This window comes from Meriones unguiculatus, chromosome 9, assembly GCF_030254825.1.
Source record: "Meriones unguiculatus strain TT.TT164.6M chromosome 9, Bangor_MerUng_6.1, whole genome shotgun sequence".
Lineage (NCBI taxonomy): Eukaryota > Metazoa > Chordata > Mammalia > Rodentia > Muridae > Meriones > Meriones unguiculatus.
This window is the reverse complement of record NC_083357.1, coordinates 23,320,595-23,342,694: the sequence shown is the minus strand read 5'-3', so window position 1 is coordinate 23,342,694 and position 22,100 is coordinate 23,320,595. Positions and strand designations below refer to the sequence as shown.

At 43.0% G+C, this 22,100-nt stretch overlaps 1 protein-coding gene across 4 annotated transcripts in view; it reads right to left on the bottom strand.

Annotated features, from left to right (window-relative positions):
• Positions 1–22,100, bottom strand: part of Flnb (filamin B) — a 130,765-nt gene that overhangs the window by 65,536 nt on the left and 43,129 nt on the right. For all 4 annotated transcript variants that reach the window (XM_021647301.2, XM_021647305.2, XM_021647302.2 and 1 more), the window contains exons 2-8: positions 18,456–18,704; positions 16,544–16,641; positions 14,542–14,689; positions 3,474–3,592; positions 2,729–2,806; positions 1,068–1,230; positions 255–452 (exon numbers count right to left, since the gene is read on the bottom strand). In XM_021647301.2, the coding sequence (XP_021502976.1) occupies positions 255–452; positions 1,068–1,230; positions 2,729–2,806; positions 3,474–3,592; positions 14,542–14,689; positions 16,544–16,641; positions 18,456–18,704 (1,053 nt within the window). The remainder of the gene's footprint in view (positions 1–254; positions 453–1,067; positions 1,231–2,728; positions 2,807–3,473; positions 3,593–14,541; positions 14,690–16,543; positions 16,642–18,455; positions 18,705–22,100) is intronic.

Sequence of the window (22,100 nt, the reverse complement as noted above, 5' to 3'; positions counted from 1 at the left end):
GCTCCTTTGCCACAAGTGCTACAGCACCACCATAGGATCAAGAGAAACCGGGCCAATGATCATGGCCATGAGCCAGATAATGTCATCATCTATTGACACAGGAAGGGAAGCTGAGCAACACAACTTGTGTTAGCATTCCTATCCCGAAAATATTGCACCACTTCCTGTTGAAGAGGTCTTGGCAGGAGGAGGAGGAGGGAGGGAGGCCAGGTTTATCAGTGTCCATGCCAGGCATAGTTAGCCAGCACACTTACCTTCCCCAACCTGCACAGCAAAGGGACTCTTGGGAATGGCATCTCCAGCAAAGGAGACTTTGACCACATGGGGGCCAGGCTGCACTGGCTTGTATACGCATCTATACACCTGGTTTCCTTTGTCTTCCACCAGCAGCTCCACACTGTTCTTGCCCTGAGGATCCTCCACCTCAACGCCAATGTCACCCACACCAGCTCCTGTGGAAAGAATGGCCATTCCATGAGGACCTCTTACTGTTTCGAAAGCTTACTGCCAACCAGTGCAAAGTGCAAACAGAAGGGGTCGCTCAGGCAAGGCTGTACCAATAGTCACCTTTTTCACAGTTATTTCCTTAAAAACAAAACAAAACAACAACAACAAAACTGCCAGGTGGCAGTGTACACTTTTAATTCCAGCACTCAGAAGGCAGAGGCAGTAGATCTCTGTGAGCTGAAGGCCAGCCTGGTCTACAGAGTGCGTTCTAGGACAGCCAGGGCTACAAAGAGAAACCCTATCTTGAAAACCAAAAGAAAAGAAAGCTAAGAAATCAATAACCCATCTTACACATTTGTGCTACTCACTACGCCCAGTCTTTCATAAAACTTGGTCTAGCGTATGATTGTTAAAATTTCACACAGACTGAAATCTGTAGAGAAACTGATTACTTCTCAATCAGGAACAAGAGTGGAGATATGTAAAGTATAACTAATCTTGAGAAAAAGTTGTTTGGTCAATTTAAAAGACAAAAGTTTGGATGCCCAAGCCCCAAACTTTTGGATTTTGTTTTAGATCCTGCAAGAAGATTCAAAAAATCAATCTATTGAACATATTACCAGCTGTGTAGATGTCAAAATAGGTGGGCTTATTGGCAATGTTTCCTGTAACTTCCAACCCTGGGCCTTTTGCAGTGACTTTGCTGGCATCTCCTTGTGCTTTGTCAACGTTCACTTCAAATGGGCTCTTGGAAATATGCTGTCCGGCGAAGAGGACTATGACCTACAAGTAACAAGAGAGATATAACAGCTTCTTCCTGGCTAGCAAGTGCACTATCCAGTCTCATGCACAAACTTCTTTCACCTTTCTCAGGACTGTACACCCAACGGTGGCTGAAAGCAAGAGCCCTAAAATCAGGGAAAGTGGCCAGAACTACATCTACACTTAGACCCATCAGGCATATGGCTATGCCCATGATATCCTGTCTTAAACTACTGAAAGTACTTATATCAGATGCCCTTTATCCCCCATCCTACCCTCCACCTCGTACTTGTGTTTGGTTCTATTTCAGGTCTCTCAGCTGTCTAGCCTCCGGTTCTAGGCCATCCAGGCAGTGTCAGACATGGGCTCCCTCTCATGGCATGGGCTCAAGTTAGACCAGTCATGAGGCAGCCACTCCCACAAGTTCTGCGCCACCTTTACCCTAGGATATCTTGAAGGGCACTTGGACTCTCTAACAGGAAATGGAACAATCACTTATACTTAGATCTCTAGGCATGGGGTTCCTTTAGAAGGGCAGATAGGGTCACTGCACTGTCAGAATACAAACCGCATCATCCCAGAACATCAAAAATAGAGTAAGATTTTTCACACACCAAGGTCATTCTGAGATAAATGTGTTTGAGACAAACTATAATGACTTGTGTCTAAAACTTTAGCAAAAATTTCTCATCCTGGGATATTTCAAGATAACTGGACTGGGCTTCCTATGAATCCATACTTGGCTGGGACGAATTAATTAGATCATAAATGTTCCCTTTGAAGATTTCATTTTCCTAGACTCATGGCATTCTGGAGTGAGAAGAATCCTGGTGAACTCACAAAAGCTCAAGGCAGAAAGTAGAACTGTCTTAAAGTCTGGGCATGATATAGGATGACTGGCTTTTGTGTGCTGAAGGCTTTCTTCCAGTGGAAGACACATTCCTAGTTATTCACTTGTTATAGCTCTGGCTCTCTTAGCTTTTGCCCTATGGAACTATCTTGGAAATAGTCTCAAACAGAGCTTGATATGATGCTGAGGTGAAGGAAGGGCCTGGGAATTGGATCCCTGGCATTCCTCAAATGCTTAGTGTATTCTTTGTGGCTGTTAGTGAGCTGAACTTGGGTGTCCTCAGGGCTCAAAACCAGGACACGCTTTAGCCCATCTCAAAGGAGAATGAGGAAGGAAGCATTTGGAGTTCAGACACTACAGTATCTATACTCCAGATAGACAGCTCAATCTTTAGGTACCCATATGAAATGAAAACAATGGAGATGTGCTAGCTAATGCCAACTCTGATTCATAGAGGTTCTACCTTTTTCCCTAAATGAACATGAATATGCTAATTAAGTTAACGTATATCACTCACAGCTTTTGCCTAGCTTGTGAGAGAACCTGCATTCCACATCCAGGACTATACAAACACTGCCACCAAGACATCCCTCTACTTAAGATCTCTTTCTTTTACATATATAACAAGTCCAAGGGCCAGACCTCGCCACGGCCATTTGCTCATCTTACTTTGTGCAGCCCGGTGACCTTGGGCAGATACTCCACAGAGTAAGTCTTATTCTTGTCACTGTCAGGCGTCACGTGTGCCTAGAGGGGAAGACAATTATCAATGAGAGAAGGTGAGAGGTCTACGTTATGAGTTGTCAGCTTGCTGCATGACTCTGCAGCAAAGAGGCAGCATCAATAGGTGTGAGAGTGGGAGAAAACTACCCAGCACAAAGCTAGGGCTCTCCAGGGGCTGGTGATCAAGGGCAGAGAAAATATGAAGCAGATTCACTTGATCGCCTAGTGGTCTGGTGATTATTACAGGCTTAGGAGATGCCAGACCCAGTCTTGGGAACCAGAAATAAAACAGTAAGTTGGACAGAGACCCTGCCCAGAGGGGAAGCTAGACAGTATTCAGAAGTTCAGATCATATTGTGATAGGAGTAAGATCTGGACCTAGGAAAATAATAACATGCTTGGTCCCTGGTCAAAGACCCAAAGATGATCAGTAAAGAAAAATCAGGACACCTCAATTAACAAGTTCTCTGTCTCATCCAAAGTATCATTTAATTTATTAAATACTGTATTCTTGTGAATCAATGTGCATTGCACTCAAGGCTCAGCTCTTGGGCAAGTTACTTTAGCCACGGCAAGCCTCAGGATCCTTTTGGTAACATTTTGGTTGAGCGCTATGAGGGCCTGAAGACTCAGTCTTACTCTCGTGATAAGGTCCAATAACTCCAGAGGGAGGTAGCAACCCCCAACATACCTCTTCTTTGTTTCCTTCTGGGTCTTCAACAAACACCATCACATCTCCTTGCCCAGCGCTGATGGTATCTACAGTGAATTTGGCTGGCTGCTTCACCATGTTTCCAGTGGGTTCAATTCCTGTCAGGAGTTTTTACATAGTAAATGTTGAGTTAGCCAATGCCCTCACACAAACTGTCACCCACTATGTCTCCCCCCCCTCAGTGAACTGGGAGATGAGACCCAACCCTATAGATCCTATGTGGGAGATGGGGACAGACTGCCATGACAGGAATAATCAGAAAGGTTCAAACTCTTAATTTTCTTCATTATCTAACTAATACCCAATTCTAAAATATTTAGGAATTTTAGATAGTGGTCCATGTGATAGTGAAAATATATATAGGTGTAGCTAGCAGCCTTTGAGAGGCCATACAGGAGAAGGAAGTTGCAATATTGCATATACTTTTAAAAAAACTGTATTCAGCTATTATTTGCAATCAGACTTTTTAGATTTAAGATAGCTACGAAATAGTAACTAAACTCAAAGACAAACATCCCATATTTTCTTTCATATGTGAAATCCAGACATATATGGATGATATAGACGTAGAAATGTGAGCTTGTGGGGAAAGGAGTCTTCAGAAGGGAACAAAATGTTAACAGGGGTAAAGATATTGTGTGTTTTTTCTAAGATGCAGGATCTAGGTACTAAAAAGTTATATGAGGGGCTGGAGAGAGGGCTCAGCTGTTAAGAGTACTTGCTACTGCTGCAAAGGACCTGGGCTCCATTCCTAGCACCCACATGGTGGTTAACAACCATTTAACTCCAGTTCCAAGGGATCTGAAGACCTTTTCTGCCTTCCTCAGGCATCAGGCTTTGGGGGAAAACCAGCGGGGAAAGGGGAGAAAGGGAATGGCAATGGAGGGAATAATATTTACCTGAGACCCGATAGGAAAGGAAAGAAAGAAAGGGCGAAAGAAAGAGAAAGAAGAGAGAAAGAAAGAGAAAGAAGAGAGAAAGAAAAAGAGAAAGAAAGAGAAAAAAGAAAGGAAAGAAGGAAGGGAGGGAGGAAGGAGAGAGGGAAGGACAAACCTACTATTCTGTATACTTGTTGAAGAAATTAATTTAAAACAAAAAGATTATTGAAAGGGCCAGTCCTGCTGATGCAAAGCTGCAGGATCTCCATGACAAAGGGCAACAATAGAATAACCAGGAGTCCTAATGAGGGTCCAATATTGATGGTGTCACAGAAGCCAGAGATCTCTAACCAGACCAATGATTCATTGCAAGGAACATTTGGAAGTGAAGATGTGTGGACAGAGGGATACTCTGTGGGACACTACACTGTGACCTACTACAGCTTCCATGATGAGATGTTTTCTATGCTTTGGTTTTTGTCGTTGTTGCTTGTTTGCTTGTGTTGTATTTTGTGGACTTGTAAGGGCAAAGGGCAAATATGAGAAGATAGGGAGATGAGTGGAACTGTGATGTAAAACTCACAAAGAATCAACACACACACACACACAAATAATTGAACAAATTAGAGGCAGACTCCCATATAGATGGGTGTAAGAAATGACACTCTTTCACCAGCATACCTTAGAGACAACTGCTTTCCCCTGATAATTCTGGCACTACTCACAATAGCTAAGATAAGGATTCCACCTAGGTGCCCACCAATAGACAGAAACATAAAATGTGATATTTGACACAACAGAGCAAATATTCAATTACAAAGAAAAACCAAACCCTACCACTTACAGTAAGAAAGAACAGACATGTAGGACATTATGTAAAGCCAAATAAGTCGGATGCAGAAAGGCAAGTACTGTGTGCTCTTTCTCAAATATAGAACCTAGAAAGTCAGCCTGAATGTAAAAAGTACTTACTTAGGACTGGGAAGGAGGTGTTGGCTGGATAGAAAGAGCTGGGTTGGGTTTGCTCAATGCACAACTCATACACACATGTAACAGTACCCTGAATCTATGAATACACACAATCATTGTTAATAAATGTGCAACAATGGTCTGGAGAGATGGCTCCATGGTTAAGAGCACTTCCTGATCTTCTAGAGGACCTGATTTCAGCTTCCCCAGCACCCACATCAGATGGTTCAGAACCATCTACGGCCCCAGCTCCTGGGGATCCAATGTCCTCGTCTGGCCTCTGCAGGCACTTGTACTTACGTGCACATAGATAAAGTGATGATAGATATCACAACCAGAATACTAAAAATGATACGGTCAAGATTCTAACCACAAGGATCCCTCATGTTGCCTCACAGGATCCCACCCACTTCCCTTCACTCCACCCTCTTCTTATCCCTGACAACCACTAATCTGCTCTCCACCTCTGTAATTTTGCCATTTCAAAAATGTTACAGAAATGGAATCGTGCATTATGCAACGTTACGGCATTGGTCCTTCTCACTGAGAATCCTGTTGATTCTCTGGCTGCTGCTGCCTTTTCACCGATGAGTAATGTCCTGTGCTATGCAACTGCTTATTCATTCTCTACGGAGGGGTATCTGGGTTATCTCTGGCTGACTGTCATTTTCAGAGCTGCTATAAACATTCAGATATGGGTTTTGTGGGAATGTAAGAGTATATCTATATCAAGTATAATGTTCTGTATCTATATCTGTATCTTCTTCCAAACCTGGTTCCTCACACCGAGTCCCCCAAAATCCCCTGTAAAGTCCAACTGTCCAGGTGTGGGAATGATCAGGTCCTGACACAGGGCTCCCAACCTTCCCGGAACTTCCTGGGTTGATAAGTTTTTGGTGGGACTCTCAGTTAGGATGAGTCACCAACAGAAAGGCAGGCTTGAGAATCCAGAAGTGTCTCTGTCCTTGCCAGGGGTCTGGTCCATCCCAAGTCTCAGGTGCTCTCGAACCTCATGATAGAGACCTCTTTTCATTCTAGAATATTCTCTGGACACATGGGTATCCCCTGAGCTCTGTGACTGGTTAGCCTAAGCAGGGCACAAGAACCTCTGATCTGGAGCCAAGTAACACAGAGAGTGTAAATAACTCCAGGACCCACTACTTGTAAGCAGCGTCTAAGGCTGATTAGAGTCTGGGCTTCAACCTGCAGCTCCTGTGCCAACGCCAGGCAGACAGCTCTGAGATGAACTGCCTGTGAGCCGTTCAGCTGCCATGCAGGGAACTGGAAGAGAAGTCAATGGGAAAACCCACGCAGTTGGGCGGGCAGAAACCAACACAGGGAGAAGTAGAGGAGGCTCTCAGCTATGGCTGAGACAGATGTACCAAAGAGGGCAGCTAGTGGCTTGCACAGGATTTGCACTTTTAGTGGTAGGTTTTGTTGTTGTTTTAAACTGAGGGCACAGGCTTCTTGCTTACTATGTAGTGCATATATTAAAATTAGAACGACACAGAATATCTGTGTCACTTTACATTCACGCCAGCATGCGGGGGTCCAGACAAGCTTTCTCTGTATTCTTGCCAGGCTGAAGAATTACCAGTTTTTACTTTGGCCACTCTGACAGTTAATCTCCTATACCATGCACAGACTTTGGGACATAGAATTTCTAAAATATTTATTTATTTCTTTACTTAATGTGTATGAGTGCTCTGTATGTACACCTGCATGCCAGAAGAGGGCATCAGATCCCAGTATAGATGGTTGTGAGCCACCATGTGGTTGCTGGGAGTTGAACTCAGGACCTCTGGAAGAGCAGACAATGCTTTTAACCATTGAGCCATCTCTCCAGACTTAGATTTTTTTTTTTTTAAGACTTGAAAGTTTATTTTATTTTATTTTGATGAAGTAAACATTGTCATTTTTTCTTTTGCGCTTTTGTTTCAAATGTAAGAATTCTTTCTTTACCTATCCCTAGGTCTCAAATTCTTTTCTGTTTCTTTCCCCATCAAGTGTTTTAGTTGCATGTTGTACATTTAAGTGATTCAGTTTGAGCTAATTTTTGTGTTAGGTATGACTGTACTTTTAAAAATTATTTATTTTCTGTGTACGGGTGTTTGTCTGTATTTCCGTGTGCTACATGCATGTCCAGCACGCTTGGAGACATTAGGTGTGACTGGATCACCTGGGACACTCCAAATAGTGTTAGCCACCAAGTGGGCACTGGGAATCAAACCCTGATCCTCTGCAAGAACAACCAATGTTCTTAACCACTGAGCCATCTCCAGCCCCTTAGGTGTGATTTTTGTCTGTCTGTCTGTTTGTTTTTTGAGATAGGGTTCCACTGTGCAGCCCTGGCTGTCCTGGAATTCACTGTGTAGACCAGGCTGTGTTTGAAGTCAAGGATCCTCCTGCCTCTTGTGCTAGAATCTTCCACCAACATCAGTACAGATCTGAAGCTACAAATACAGCAGATTGACTCCTCTGTTACACTTCTTTAAAAACTCTTCTAATTAATACAGTTCCTTGGCTTTTCTTCTTTTGATACATACTTGTCAACACCTACGAAACATTTTTGTTTTGTTTTGTGGTGCTAGGAATTGACTTCACATGTGCTAGGCAAGTCTGTCTTGCTGAGTTCATCGCCAAAATTTCATTAGCAATCTTGTCAATTTAGGAAGAACCAATGTCTTTGTTTCAGTCTCTCCACTTATTCAGGTCTTCTTTATAGTTTTTAGGTTATAAATCCTAGGTTGTTTTAGTACACTCATGGCTATTTTCTTTTCTTTCTATATGACCGTAAACGGCGTGCCATTTAAAATTCCAGGGTCTGTATATTGTGTATTCTACTATGTAAAACTATAATGGATTCTGTCACTTTTGTGCCTTGTCACTCACTGAACTTTATTTAAGAAAAACTTTATTTTGCTTTGGGGACTCTTCCCTTTTTTGTTCTTTCCTCCTCTTCCTTCTTTTTTGAGAGAGGGTCTCACCATATAGCCTGGCTGGCCTTGAAATCACAGAAGCCTGCCTGCCTTTGCCTGGGATTAAAGGTGCATTTCACCACACACGGCTTTTCTCATTTTTAGCTATTTGAGATGGTCAGTACACACCAGCAACACATCATCTGCAACTGGACAGTTTTGTTTCTGCCTTTGCTGCTGACCTCAACTTCGCGCCTAACATTACCTTCAGAGCCCCCTTATTGTGTTGCAAAGAAATGGCAAAGAGAGCTGCCATCCTGTGTTCCAGATCTTAGAACACACCCACCTTTTCACTGCTAAGATGTCAGCCAGAGCTCCTGTGGCAGCCACTCTCCATTAGCTTGAGGAAGTTTGTCCTTCCCCTTTTCCGAGTCTTATCATGGATGACTGTTGAATTTTGCCAGTTCTTTTTTTTTTTTTTCCATCGGTATGACCATGATTTTTTTTTTTTTTAATTCACTAACCTGTTATCTGGTTGATTACTGTTATCTGGTTGATTGCACTGACAAGTTTTCTAATAGTGGACCAGCCTTATATTGCTAAAAGAAGCCCCACTTCGTCACAATGTGTGATTCGTTTTATATTATTGCCCAAATGCGTATAATATTCGGTGATGGGTTTTAATATCTATATTCTATTGATCTCTGGTTTTGTTTGTTTGTTTTGGTATCAGCTTTGGTTTTATTATTAGTTTCATAAAGTGGGTTGCTAATCCTACTGGCTACTTTTTTGACACAAGCTACAGTCACCCGGGAAGAGGGACCTCAAATGAGGAATTGCCTCCTTCGGACTGGCCTCTGGGCTTGACAGTGGGATATGTTGATTAGTGACTGATGTGGGAGGACCCAGCCCACTGTGGGTGCTGGCACCCTGGGGCTACTATAAAGCAGGCTGAGGAAGCCATGGAGTGCAAGCCAGGAAGCAGCACTCCTCCATGGCCCCTGCTGGAGCCTCCAGGTTCTCGCTTGAGCTCCTACACAGGCAGGCTTCCCTCCAATGGGACTGTGAAGTGTAAGCTGAAATAAGCCCTCCCTCCTTCCCTTCCCGAAAGTTGCTTCTGGGTCAGAACTTCATCACGGCAGCAGGAAGCAAAACAGAACAGTGAGTGCTCTCATCCCTTACTTATTTTCAAGACCGTAAAATCGGTTTTCATTCTTCTCAAGTGTTTGGTAGAATTCTCTCATGGAGTCATCTGCATCTGGGGGTTACAGGAGCAGTACAGTTTTACAGCTTCAGTTCCCTGAACATTTACAACCTCATCTCGGTTGTCTGGCTGAACTGTGGTGGTAGTCCCTGTAGTTAAGATGTAATGTTGTTCCTGTTATTTCAAGATCTCTTCTTTTGTATGTTTCCTTTAAAAGGCCATCCTTTCGGGATAGACTTCTGGTGACAAATTCTTTTGCTTTTCCTTTGTCTGAAAGTATAGGAATTCCCCTCGGATAAAAAGGATTCTAGTTGACAACTTTAAAACAAAACAAAACAAAAACAAAAAAACACTTGCAAACTGCAGTGCCATTTCCTTGTGACCTCCACGGTTTTGATGAGAAACCTGACATTCTGGTATTTCCTTTGGGCAGGCTTTCAGCTTTCTCACACCATGCCTAAACTTCTATGGTCTTAGTCAGGTGTAGTGGCAGATGCGTGTGATCCCGCAAGTTGGGGGTGATAGCAAAGGGATCCAGGCAACCCTGGATTTACAGAAGTCCCCGGCACAAAATGAAACACCGTTCTTTGTCTTTAGTGTTCTGAAGGGTATCCAGACATGCCTTTTCCCTCACGACTGCTATTATGTATCCTCTTTCCGTTTGGCTGTTTTTACCCTATTCATTTATAGGCTTTATAGCCAAATATTTCTTTGAGGATTTTTTTAGTCCTGCCTTCTTTTCATACCCTCTCATTGTCTCTTCTAATGTAATCATTAGCAATCTTGTTTTAGTTCCCACAGGTTCCCAGGGGCTCTGTTCATTTCTTTTTCTTTTCCTGTCTTTCATATAGACTACTGGGTCAGTTCTCTGGTTCCATGAACAGTTAACTAATTCTTCCGTCTTTCCACTCTGTTACTGAATTATATCCAACAACTCATTTCAGTTATTATTATTATTATTATTATTATTATCATCATCAGTTCTAAGGTCTTCAAATGGCTCTACATCTTCTAGACATCTTAACTTCTGTCTGGGAATTCCATTTCTCTGCAGAAAAATTCCTTTTTTCCCATTTATTTCAATAGTATTCAAAACTGTTGTTGAAGCCTTTTTTTTAAGTTTTCTTTTTTTGAGAATTATTACTATTATTATTATTATTATTATTGTTATTATGTACACACTGTTCTGCCTGCATGCCAGAAGAGGGCACCAGATCTCATTATAGGTGGTTATGAGCTACCATGTAGTTGCTGGGAATTGAACTGAGGACCTTTGGAAGAGCAACTGGTCCTCTTAACCGTCTGAGCGATCTCTCCAGCCCTTATTGAAGCCTTTAAAAAAATATACACCGTATTTTTTTTTTTCTCATCACTGTGATCAAATACCTGATAACAAGAAAGCATTAACAGGCTTAGAGTTCACGAGTCCACAGTTGCCGGCAGAAGCTGGAGCTGGCTGGTCCGTGAGTCACATTATAGCCACAGTTAGGAAGCAGAGCAGACACTGGTACTCAGCTCACTTTCTTTTTATTCAGTCCATCAGGATCCCAGGCCATGGGATAGTCTGGGATAGTATTCATACATTAATTAACCCAACTTAGAAGATCCTACACAGACTTGCTCAAAAGCTGGTCAGCTAGGTGATTCCAGATCGGTCAAGCTGAAAATATTAGCTATCATGGACACTTTAAAATGGTTAGCAGGTAATTCTTATATCTCAGTCAACACACTATTGGCATCAACTACCATTTTCATTTGATTTGAAATCTTGGTTCATTGGTGTGACAATGACTTTTAAAGTTGAAACCTGAACAACTTGGGTTTTATGTTATGGGACTCTGGACTTTAGGTGAACTTTCTGACAGCTCACTTTTTAGCATACCACTCCAGCAGGGGAGGAAGTCCAGGATCTCCATTCCACTTCCACTGGTCCTTGAGATTTGAGAGGGGCTCCCCATTTCTAACGGGTTAGGGTGGGAATTTTACTTCTACCTCTAGCAGCCAGAAAGGAAGCACCTCATTACCGTGTCTTGCCTAGCCTCTACTGACATCATTACTACCTTAAAAATAGACTATAGTCAAAGTCTTGGCTCCACATTTCCTTTTGCTGATACATGAGGAGGGCATGGTTTTTTCCCTTTGGTGTTTGGCTAAACACAGAGCACATACTGTCTCGAAGACTGTTCTGCCTTGTGGCGGCAGGCATTTAGCTCAATGATAGAACATTTGTCTTAGCTTTCATAAGGATATCCCAGTACGACTTCCTACCCCCATGCCTCATTTGAAATAAATTCCTCAGACTTGGTAGGAAAAAAAAGGGACTAGCAATTGGAAAATGGACTTCCAGATTTTATTTTCTGTTTTTCTTTTGCTTATACAATGATCAGGTCACTAACAGCAAGAATTAAATGCATACGTACAATATTGATAGGCACCTACTCCATCTGACTCTAGCAGTTTGAGAAACAACTTATTCTGCATCTGGTCAATGACTCAGTTAAGTTAGTTTAACCTGGCTAACCAGGGTTGCTTAGGAAGCTGAGCCACAGCCACACTCCAGAAAACTCCTGCAGAGTCATGCTCACCACGTGAAACCAGTCCCTCTAATTACTCAGACTGAGTTATTATAACACAGGCTCTGTTGTTAGCATGTCATACAGAACATGGTTCAGAGGACAGTTCTGCTCAGCTAGTGGACAGATGTGTTCAATGACGCTAACTCTGCGAGGGAGCCTCACACAAAGACCTCAAGCCCTCTCACTCCACTCACACCAGACAACTCAACTCAACAAATACCTCTGCAAGTGCTAACTGGTCTCAACAGGAATCTACTCAACACCCACAGGATAAAACAAACCTCTGAACCCTTTTAGAAACTAAACTACATGGAGTATTCTCTATTTCTAGTCTGAGTAGCAGAAACATAGTAAGTAATGCAGCAAAACTGTCCCGACTTTCATTTTATAGCCCCACATACGTGGCTTCGTGTTGTGGCCCTATCCCCAAAGTGACTGTGTTGCCTCCCTATTTCAAAAGGAGAAAAGTTAAGCATAGAATCACAATACGGCCCATCAATTTCATGTCTAGGTATATGCCCAAAAGATTCCAGTTCTCAGCAGCATTGTTCATCATAGCTGAAAGGGAGAACACAACCCATATGCCTGTAAGTAAATGAACGAATAAGCCAAATACAGTACACACAATAGAATATCATTCACCCATAAAAAAAGAAAGAGCCAGTTGAAGGCAAAGACAGATGAATCTCTGCGAGTCTGAGGCCAGTTGGTCTACAAAGTGAGTTCCAGGACAGTCAGGGCTACACAGAGGAAGAGGAGAAGGAAGAGGAGGAAGAGAGAAGGAAGAAGAAAAAGGAGATGATGGTAGTGATATATGTTATAATTAAAAAAAAAATCCTGAGAACATAGGCTAAATGAGGTAATCTGGACACAAAAGTCACCATCATTTTATTTCTGTTGAGATAACCACACAAATACATAAAGTAGAATAGAGCGTGCCAGGAGAAGGCGAAGGAAGAGAAGGGAGAGCTTGTTTAATAAGCATGGCATTTTACTGTGGAAAGCTGAAGATGCTCTGAAGATGAACAGTGATGCTGATAGTCCTATGACTTGTGGGTGTGCTTAACGCCCCTGGACATTATTGTACATTCATCATGATGAAAAGAAAATGAAAGAACAAGCCTACACACAAACAAACATGAGATGAAAATGGCTTGTTTTTCCCAGCATTCATAACGCTTACAAAGAAGGAAACGGCCACATTCCTGAACTATAGTGAGCAGTCATTTTACAGGAGACAGCACCACGGAAGGAAACCATCTCACATTAAAATGAGGAAACCAGGCAGCCAGTGATAAGGTTACTACAAACAAGCATTTTATGCCTTGGTCAAAGTCAACCCCCTGACATGAGAGTCACATAGGTATCTGTAGCTTTTTCTTTTTCTTTCTTTTTGCATTAAAATAACATTATCTTTAATCTTTAAGATTCCTTATTACACTGATTACCTTGGGGTAGGGTTCAGGGAAAGCAAATTTGAGATGCCAATAAACAATGGGAAGAGGGTCTCCAAACTTGTCCAGTGCTTATTAACCGACAAGTGGGTGTGTACCAAAATGTGCATATTAGGTGTGACCCCAATTTTAGTTACAAAATTAAGAAATATAATGCACTCGTCTACTTTTTAAGAAAGGGAGATTGCTGTTCTAATCTTACCAGAAATCAAACCCACAGCCATGTAGTTGTTGTTTAATTTTCTGTTTGTTCACTGTTGTTCTGGTCAGGCTTAAACGCTAGATTCTCTAGCGTCTGCCTCCCAGAGCACTGACATTTGCAAGGGAACACAAACTACCACATCCCACTGTTAACTACCATCCTTAAAAAACCGATGCTTCAAATCAGTTGCTGAGCACAGCTGATCAAACACCTGAAGTGGCTCTGACCAGCCGCGAGGTGCTGAGCATCTTACAGTGCAAGTCATAAACAGGATGTCTCAGCAAGGAAGCTTCCGTCAGGAAAACAATAGCCCCCACCACATCTGGAAACCTGAAGCAGATTCTGCTTGACAGCAGAATGAGTCAGCAGCCAGAAGGCAGGGGCTCCTGCCCCACCCCCACCCCCACCCCGTGACCTGGGGCAAGACCCATCCCAGCCACGGAGGAGCAGGCTGCAGTTCTTAAGTGAAAGCATCAGCTTTCTCAGGGCTACAAGCAGCAACTTCAGAAAAATGTACTACTGGAAAGCCTCAGATTCTCAAGACAGAATGAGGTGGTCACCAATAAACAGAACTTTAGGTTTAAAGCACAAATGCACGCTCAACAAAGGAGACCTGGGCTATCTTTACAGAGTAAATCTTAATTCATTGTGTCTTGAGACAATACTGGAAGTGTGCTGCTACACCTGGCTTTTAGGTGAGTGCTGGGAATCCAAACTCAGGTCCTCACACTTGCACAAAAAGCCCTTACTGACCACACCATCTCCTCAGCCTCGTGATCTGGAGAACATTCATCCTGGAGCTGATGCCAGAGAACACACCTCATATCCAACAAGAACAGCACTCACCTCTGCCGTAGGCCCTGGCTTTCTTTGGGTTGAGTTTGGGCTTAAGAGGAGCGCCTGGCTTGAGCTTGGCTTTGGGGAATTGAGATAGGTAGGTCATCACTGAGTGCTCGTCTACGTCCGGGTGAATAATCTCCTCAGGAGTGATGACCTGGAATGACAACATGGTGGCTTTAAAGAAATGTCTCTAAAGCATATAAACAGGCCTCTTCTTTTGCTCATCTATTGTATACACATTTCTGTAGTAATAAGAATCAAAAAAGAAAATCAGCGAGAAAGGCAGTACACACTGAGAGCTCCAGCTTTGGGGAGGCTCAGCAGGAAGACAGCAAGTGTGGGGGGGCTAGCCTGAGATTCGTCATGAGGTCCTGGCTTAAAAGCCAAGCAGGACAATTGGGAACAACATACTAGGCATGCAGTCTTCATATATTAGGAACCTTTAAAACTGAGAAAGATGGCTCAGTTTGAAGAAAGGATACCACACTCTTGTAGAGGATCTGATTTCAGTTCCCGGCACCTCACAACAGCCTGTAACTCCACTCTAGGAATCCGTGCCTTTGGCCTCTGAAAGCCCTCACACACACACACACACACACACACACACACACACACACACAATAAAAAATAAAAATAAAATAATAAGTGTGTGTTGGGGGATTTTCCTGACACTCAGCTTAGGAGCAACATTAGATCCAGGCTGGGTAGGGAACCGTCCTGAAGTTATCAGCATCCTTCATTCCCTACCTGACCTATCCCTAACAGACAAGGTCCTCTCTGTCTTCAGTGAGGATGCACAGTGGCTAGCCACACCTCAGAGCAGCAGAAGGCTCTATTTCATGAGCCATATCAACCAAACGCAATGAAGAGATGAGAAAACTCACCAGAAATACTGTGGTGATAGTGGCTATGAACAAAATAGCTACTGAGGTTTTGAATAGTTATCTACAAAATAGCCTATTAAAAGCAAAATATGCATCCATTTGCTATCTCTCTCCAGAAACCACTATAATAATTTTAGAGTAGCCAACATCACAGAATATCCAAAAGAGGTGGGATCAGGTTGAAAGGGGGATAAGAAATGTAATACAGCACTTCTAAGGGTGATAGATATGAGAATGGTCGTGTAACAGAGACATGATCCAAAACTGAACCAAAGAAAACAGGCCAGCTTTCCTACTTCCCAAGTAATCCTATTATGGAATATACTGATCTCAACTCTGAACACCAACTCAGACTTCAGCATGGTGTACGACAAGGGATCCTCTGTCCCACGAGATTGGTTTTCTATAACTTCTCTTTGACTATGGCTTTGATCCTGGGAGCCATGGTAATTTCAGGGGGATTTTTACAAGGAAGACAATGGCTTAAATAGACATATAGCTATTTTGATGCTATCTCTGACATCAAAAGTTCAAACCCACTGTGTTCACTGTGATAGACTATGGGAAATACAAACTATGCTGCAATTTCCACTAATGGGATTATCTTGACTTACTACCGGACTGAAATTACTTTTCTTTATATAGGTTTAAAAACAGTCAAATACTGGGAGTCCTTCTGACTCCTCCTTAGTTAAGGACCATGCTTGCTTACTGGGGTTTAAAGAAAACCTTCAAAGTCTCTGGAACCAAAAGAATAGAAAATATGCAGCGACACATACGCCTAAAATCCCAGCATTCTGGAGGCTGAGACGGGAGATCAGGAGTTCAATCCAGCCTGGACTCTATAGTGAGACAGACGTAGGAGGTGAGAAGAAGAGATGACAAAAGTAGTAAGGAGGAAAGTTTATAGTGTGAAGATTTCTGAACGACCTACAAGCTGCTAAATTCACAAGAACCTATCATTATGAATTAACTGAGATGTGAGATGAGGATGGGAGAGTGCCAGAGGCAAGGCTCTTTAAAGGCTGAATGCCAAGGTCAGACTTGGTCTGACCCAGAAAAGTATCCAGACACAAGTCAGTGGGTGGGAGTTGTCTCCTGGGACATGCCATGCATGTACATACCTGTGGGACGCCTAGCCAGTCATCCGCCTGCTGCATGGCTTCTCGGGCATTATCCACTGGCTTTCGTGGGTCCCAGGATTCCCAGTCTGGGCACAGACCTGTGGACAACACAAGAAGGGTGCTTTCAGCCTTAGTTGACGAAGAGATTAAGAGAAGCCAAGTGCTGATAACCAAACCATTTAGGCTTTTAACTCAGCAATTTCCGACAACAGCTTAACTAATTGTACACCTGAGGGGCAAAAAGCATGACAGCTAAAGAGTATGGCTGCATGGACACTATTCTACACTGGCAAAGACTTACGCTTTAGTACACTATGTTCTGGCATTAAGACAGAGGTTAGCCACTCCTTCAAGATCTACTAAAACTGATTGGGCTTGGTGTCTTTCGGTTTTGTTGTTTGTTTTGGTTTTTGAGAGTGGATTTCTCCGTGTAGTGCTGGCTGTCCTGGAACTCAACTCTCTAGACCAGGCTGGCCTTGAACTCAGAGCTGCCTCTGCCCCCAAAGGCCTAACAAAGATTAAGCATCCTACAAGTGACTCAAAACTCCACTTGTTCAAAGCCACAATCCTAGAATCACTTAAAAGGCCCTAATAAGTATAAGAAGAGTAGAACAGAAGTAAAACTCTGACTTTAAACTCAAAAGAGTAGCATAAATTGTATCTTTATGTAGAAGTAAGAAAGAGGGCACTAGGAAATGAGATAATACTAGAGGTATTTAAAAGTTACATTTAGCTGGGTGGTGGCTGCACAAGCCTGTAATCACAGCACTCAGGAAGCAAGGGCAGGCAGATTTCTTGAGTTTGAGGCCAGCCTGGTCTACAAGCCAGGGCTACACAGAGAAACCATGTCTTGAAACAACAGTGGTGGGAGAGAAGAGGTACATTTATTTATTTGTATGTATGTGTCAGTGCATGAACACATGCACATATCATAGTGTACAGGAGTCAGTTTTCTCCTTCTACCATGTGGGTACCAGGGATTGACCTCAGGTCATCGGAACTTGATGACAAGGGCCTTTACCCCTTTAGCCAGCTGGACAGCCTATTTGCTATACTTTGAGTTATTTCTGAAATATTCAGGTTTTATAGGCTTTCAAGGAGAAATGAGGCTTTGCCAACGCTTTTTTCTATTTGACATTAGTGAATTCTGCTTTGAGCATGCTGAGATACAGCGCCTTACTCGGCATTAGTGCGCCCAGCTCGGGTAGAACACTCAGTAAATGGAAAATATAATTATTAAAGTAAGGGTTCTTCTTATAAAAAAATAATTTGGGGGGTGGCATATAAACACTGGTTCTAGTTTTTCTAACTGAGTGTGGGCCAGCAAACTCTACCCATCCATCTAAACCCTCTAGTAAGGATAATTACATCTTGGTGTCCACTCAACCACTTAGAAAAGGGCCCATCCAGGGTAGAAAGGCTCTAACTGGATCCACAGCAAGTGCTATTCCACAGCAATACAGAGAGAAAGGGGCAGAGAAAGCCATATATAGTCAAGTTAGTAGTTAATAAAAAAATGGTCACTTTCCATTCAGCAGAAGGCTTTGGATTCCCATGCCAAGCCACTGAAGAGAGCCACATGTTTTCTTGAAGCCAACAGGAAACAAGGCACCAATGTGGGAAGACACAGGCCTGGAGTCTGGTGGACTATAACCCCAAAGCCCGCTCCAAGTTCAGGCACTGAAGCTTTTCTGGTGATCTGATTATGTGACTGAATTCAGTGACAAATGTGTATGGCTAGACCTAGAACATCTGCCTTTGGAAGGACACACAGAATTATTTGTGGCTCATCCTCTGCCTTACAATGGACTAAAACCAGGAGACCATACCACAAACAGCCTTTCTCACATAAATCCAGGTTTGGGCCTTACACACCCCCACTCTGGGTGGTTTGGGCATTATAGGCGCTTACCTGGAGCACAGCTGTCTACCAGGGCTCCAAGGGCTTTGCCGTCTTGCCAGTTCTGGTTAAAGTTGGTGATGGGCAAGTATGGGATCTTGTTCTGAATCCATCCTAGCAGCCTCTGCTTTGGTGTCTGCTTCTTGGCATCATCATCCCCTTCATCTTCCCAGACGGGCATAGAGATGGAGTAGTGAAGGATCAAAGTCCATACCAGGCCCAAGATGAGCTTCAGGTTCCCGTCCACAATGGCTTTACTGTCTGGGAAGACAAAACATCAGCTTGGTCATTCTTCTGAGGACACAAGCACGGTTCAAACTCTTTGTAAAAAATAAATGAAACCCTTATCCATAGGGAACTGTACTGAGACACTTCAATGTTAAAGGATGCAACGCTGGGATTCACTTCAGAACATCTGGAAACGGAATCACTGCAACAACAGTCCAAGGTGTTAACTATTGCCCTGGATCATTGGGATGCAGTAGATTATTGTCTCTGCATTTCTGCATGCTTAAAACCTTTCATACAAACAAAAAGGTTTTTAAATTTTAAAGGAGCCAGTGTTTGAAACATGGTGGATGACATGCATCAGCAACAAACTACCAATGGCCTAAATGAGTCCCTGACTCAAATGACCAAAAGCTTTGATTATATGCTTAGAATGGACACTTAAATATGATGGGAAATGGAGAAGAAACCTGGACTACTAGAGAAATTGATGAAGACAAATAACAAAATGGAATGCCCGAATGCTCTCTATCTATTACACGCACACGTAAGCATGTGACCTGCTGAAAGCTGGCTGAAACAAAAAATTGGTCCTGTGCAGGGAATTCAATTCCCTCTTCAAATATAGATGACATTCAAAGAGAAAGCTGCACACATTTTGACACTAAGAAATGACCTGAAGGACTATCGAGATGGCTTAATGGATAAACGCTTGCTGCCAAGCTGAGAGCTCAATTCCTAGAACCCACACAATGGAGGGAGGTTGTCCTTTGTTCTCTGTGAATACACACACACACACACACAGTCACACAGTCACACTCACAAGTAAGTAAGTAAGTAAGTAAATAAATAAATAAATGTAATAATATAAAAGAAGAAATGACCTGAGGACTTTTCCACCTTGAAATGAGTTAATTCACAAGTAATTTACAGCTTCTCCACGCCTCCAGTAAATGTAATCACCACAATGCTGTTTCTGATAAGTTTCTGATGGTTCTATCATTTAAAGTTGAAATTTTAGTGGCTGGAGAAATGGCTCTGCAGTTAGGAGCACATACTGCTTTTTAAGGACCTACTTGGGTTCCTAGCACTGACCTGTGCTCACAACCTGTAACTCCAGCCTCAGGGAAAGCGAGTGCCTTAGCCACAAGGGTACCTGCACTCACATGCATACACACAGATACATAATTTTAAAACAATAAAATAAACGTTAAATTGATGCTTCCTTTATTGTTTAAAAATCTTTAAAAAAATCATTTCAGAAATACAGACAATAAAAGGTATGTGTCCCAGAAACAACAACAGTACAGTCCGTACTACTGTCTCTTGTTTGCTGTCCTGGTTTTAGATTTTTCTGCACAAGCTGTTAAATGTCTCTTTTCAGTAGTAATTATGTCCTAGTCATCTTTTCCCTATAAAAACTTGTTTCTGTTTACATTCCTATCTTAAGATTTAAGAGGCCAGCTTCTCCTTTAATCTTACCAGTGTTGAGCTATCAATCACGTTCATCCCTGCTGCTCAGGAGTCACTCATCCAGAAGATAGTTAAGCTAGTGCAATCAGGCAGTCTCTGTTGACAAGCCTAAGTAGGAACTCCTTTCTCATCCTGCCCCTGACTCAGAGAGCTAATACCCTGGCCAGCTCTATCCACATTTTAAATTTTTTTTTTTTTTTGAGACTCCTGTACTGTAGTGTAAGCTGGCCTCCAATTTGTGGTCCTCCTGCCTCTGCTTCCCAGGTGCTGAATTATGGGCATGTCCTTCCACCTCTCCCCTGCACTCATTAAAATTTAATCACTGTCTTTAGGATTGCTCTTCAGCTCTCCTTTACCCCTTTTCTACTGGGGTCCTGCGCTGAAAACATCTTGAGATCCCCCTCAAGCCTCTGGCACAGTTTTTACACATCTCTTAACACATCTTTGCACCTTCCTATAGATGCACAGCTTCTCCTTCTCCTGGTATCTCTGAGAGCCATGAAGGTGACCTGCTATTTCCACAGCCTCAACATCAAATTTCTAGCTGAGTACTTCCTATTCTTTCAAACTAACTGATGGTACCTTCGGTCCATAGGCACATAGAACCAGGTGGCCCAATCTTTGTCTCATTCACCCAACCACACCCTTCAAAGTTGCCTGTTCCAAGATGACAGCTTGCTTGCGTTACAGGCCTGCTTCATGTTCTGAATTTCCTCACCTGTGAGGCCCTTCACCCTATTCCTGTGGAATATACTCTGGCACACCCCAAAGCTGGTGGTACTACAAGCACAACTGCCTGTGTGCTAGGATCCTTTCCTTCAACAGCAGGACCAATCTACCTGACCTTCTGCCTTCCACTCCCACAGCCGGACCGTGGAAGGAAACAGCCTTCCTCACCTTGCAGTTGTCTCACCAACCACAAGGTACCTGAACATTAAACACAGACCAAACTGGACATAATGTGCGTGTTTAGTAAGGCACTGATAGCAGCCCAATGCACGGCATTGTGGGGGCTAAGAAGCCTCATTCCACCACAGGCATAAGTCTGAAAAACTCAAAGTCCCCATAGCTATGTGTAAAACAAATGCTTTTCAAAAGCAGGTTTGCATGGCTGACTAGCACATGAAAGGTCCTCCTGACTTCAAGCTCTAGCGCTACAAGAAAAATGACAAATTTGAGCTGGGTACAGGAGCACTCACTTGTAATCTCAGCACTAGGGAAGCCAAGGCAGGAGGAGCCTCAGGAGTTCAAAGTCAGTTGGGTTCACATCTAGCCTGAGCTACATAGCAAGATATTGTCTCAAAACATACATGTATAAGTGTGTGGGTGCACTTACCTCATAACCTGAAGTCTATTTTTATCTGAGTTACTTATATTACTCTAAAGGAGAAATCAAGGCCCTTTTGGGTAAGCATGACCCAGTCAAAGTCTGAGCAAAACTTATGAAATATACAATGCCCCAGACTTCTGTTTCCAATGAGTTCAAGGTGGGTGTCCTAATAGGAAAGGCCCCTTTATGGCCTTCCTGGGATACATGATACCTTCATCCTACTAGTCGAAGAAGCTGGAAGGAAAACAGGCTTCATTCCAAAAGTAATTTTTTTACAGGTAAAGGTTCAAATGTTTAGCCCAGTTCTTTGAACAATAAAAAGATGGAGATTTGCCCAAAAGACCTCCCCAGTTCCCATCCACAGGAAACAGGAGACTCCCTAGGCCTTGAGAAGGAAATGCTATAAGGGAATCCCAGTGTGCGCATCTGGCCATTGCTGCAGATCTGCTGTGCTGGGTAGCACTCATTCTGACTCACAGAGGAGGAAGAGACTAGAGCAGATAGAAGCATCCCCACAGTAAGAGGCTGGAGGGCCTCTTGCTTTTAGGAACCAAACAAGCCAACGCCCAGCAAGCCTGCCCAACCTCCCAGACTCTGCCTGGATTTCCACAAACTGGAACCTGGCC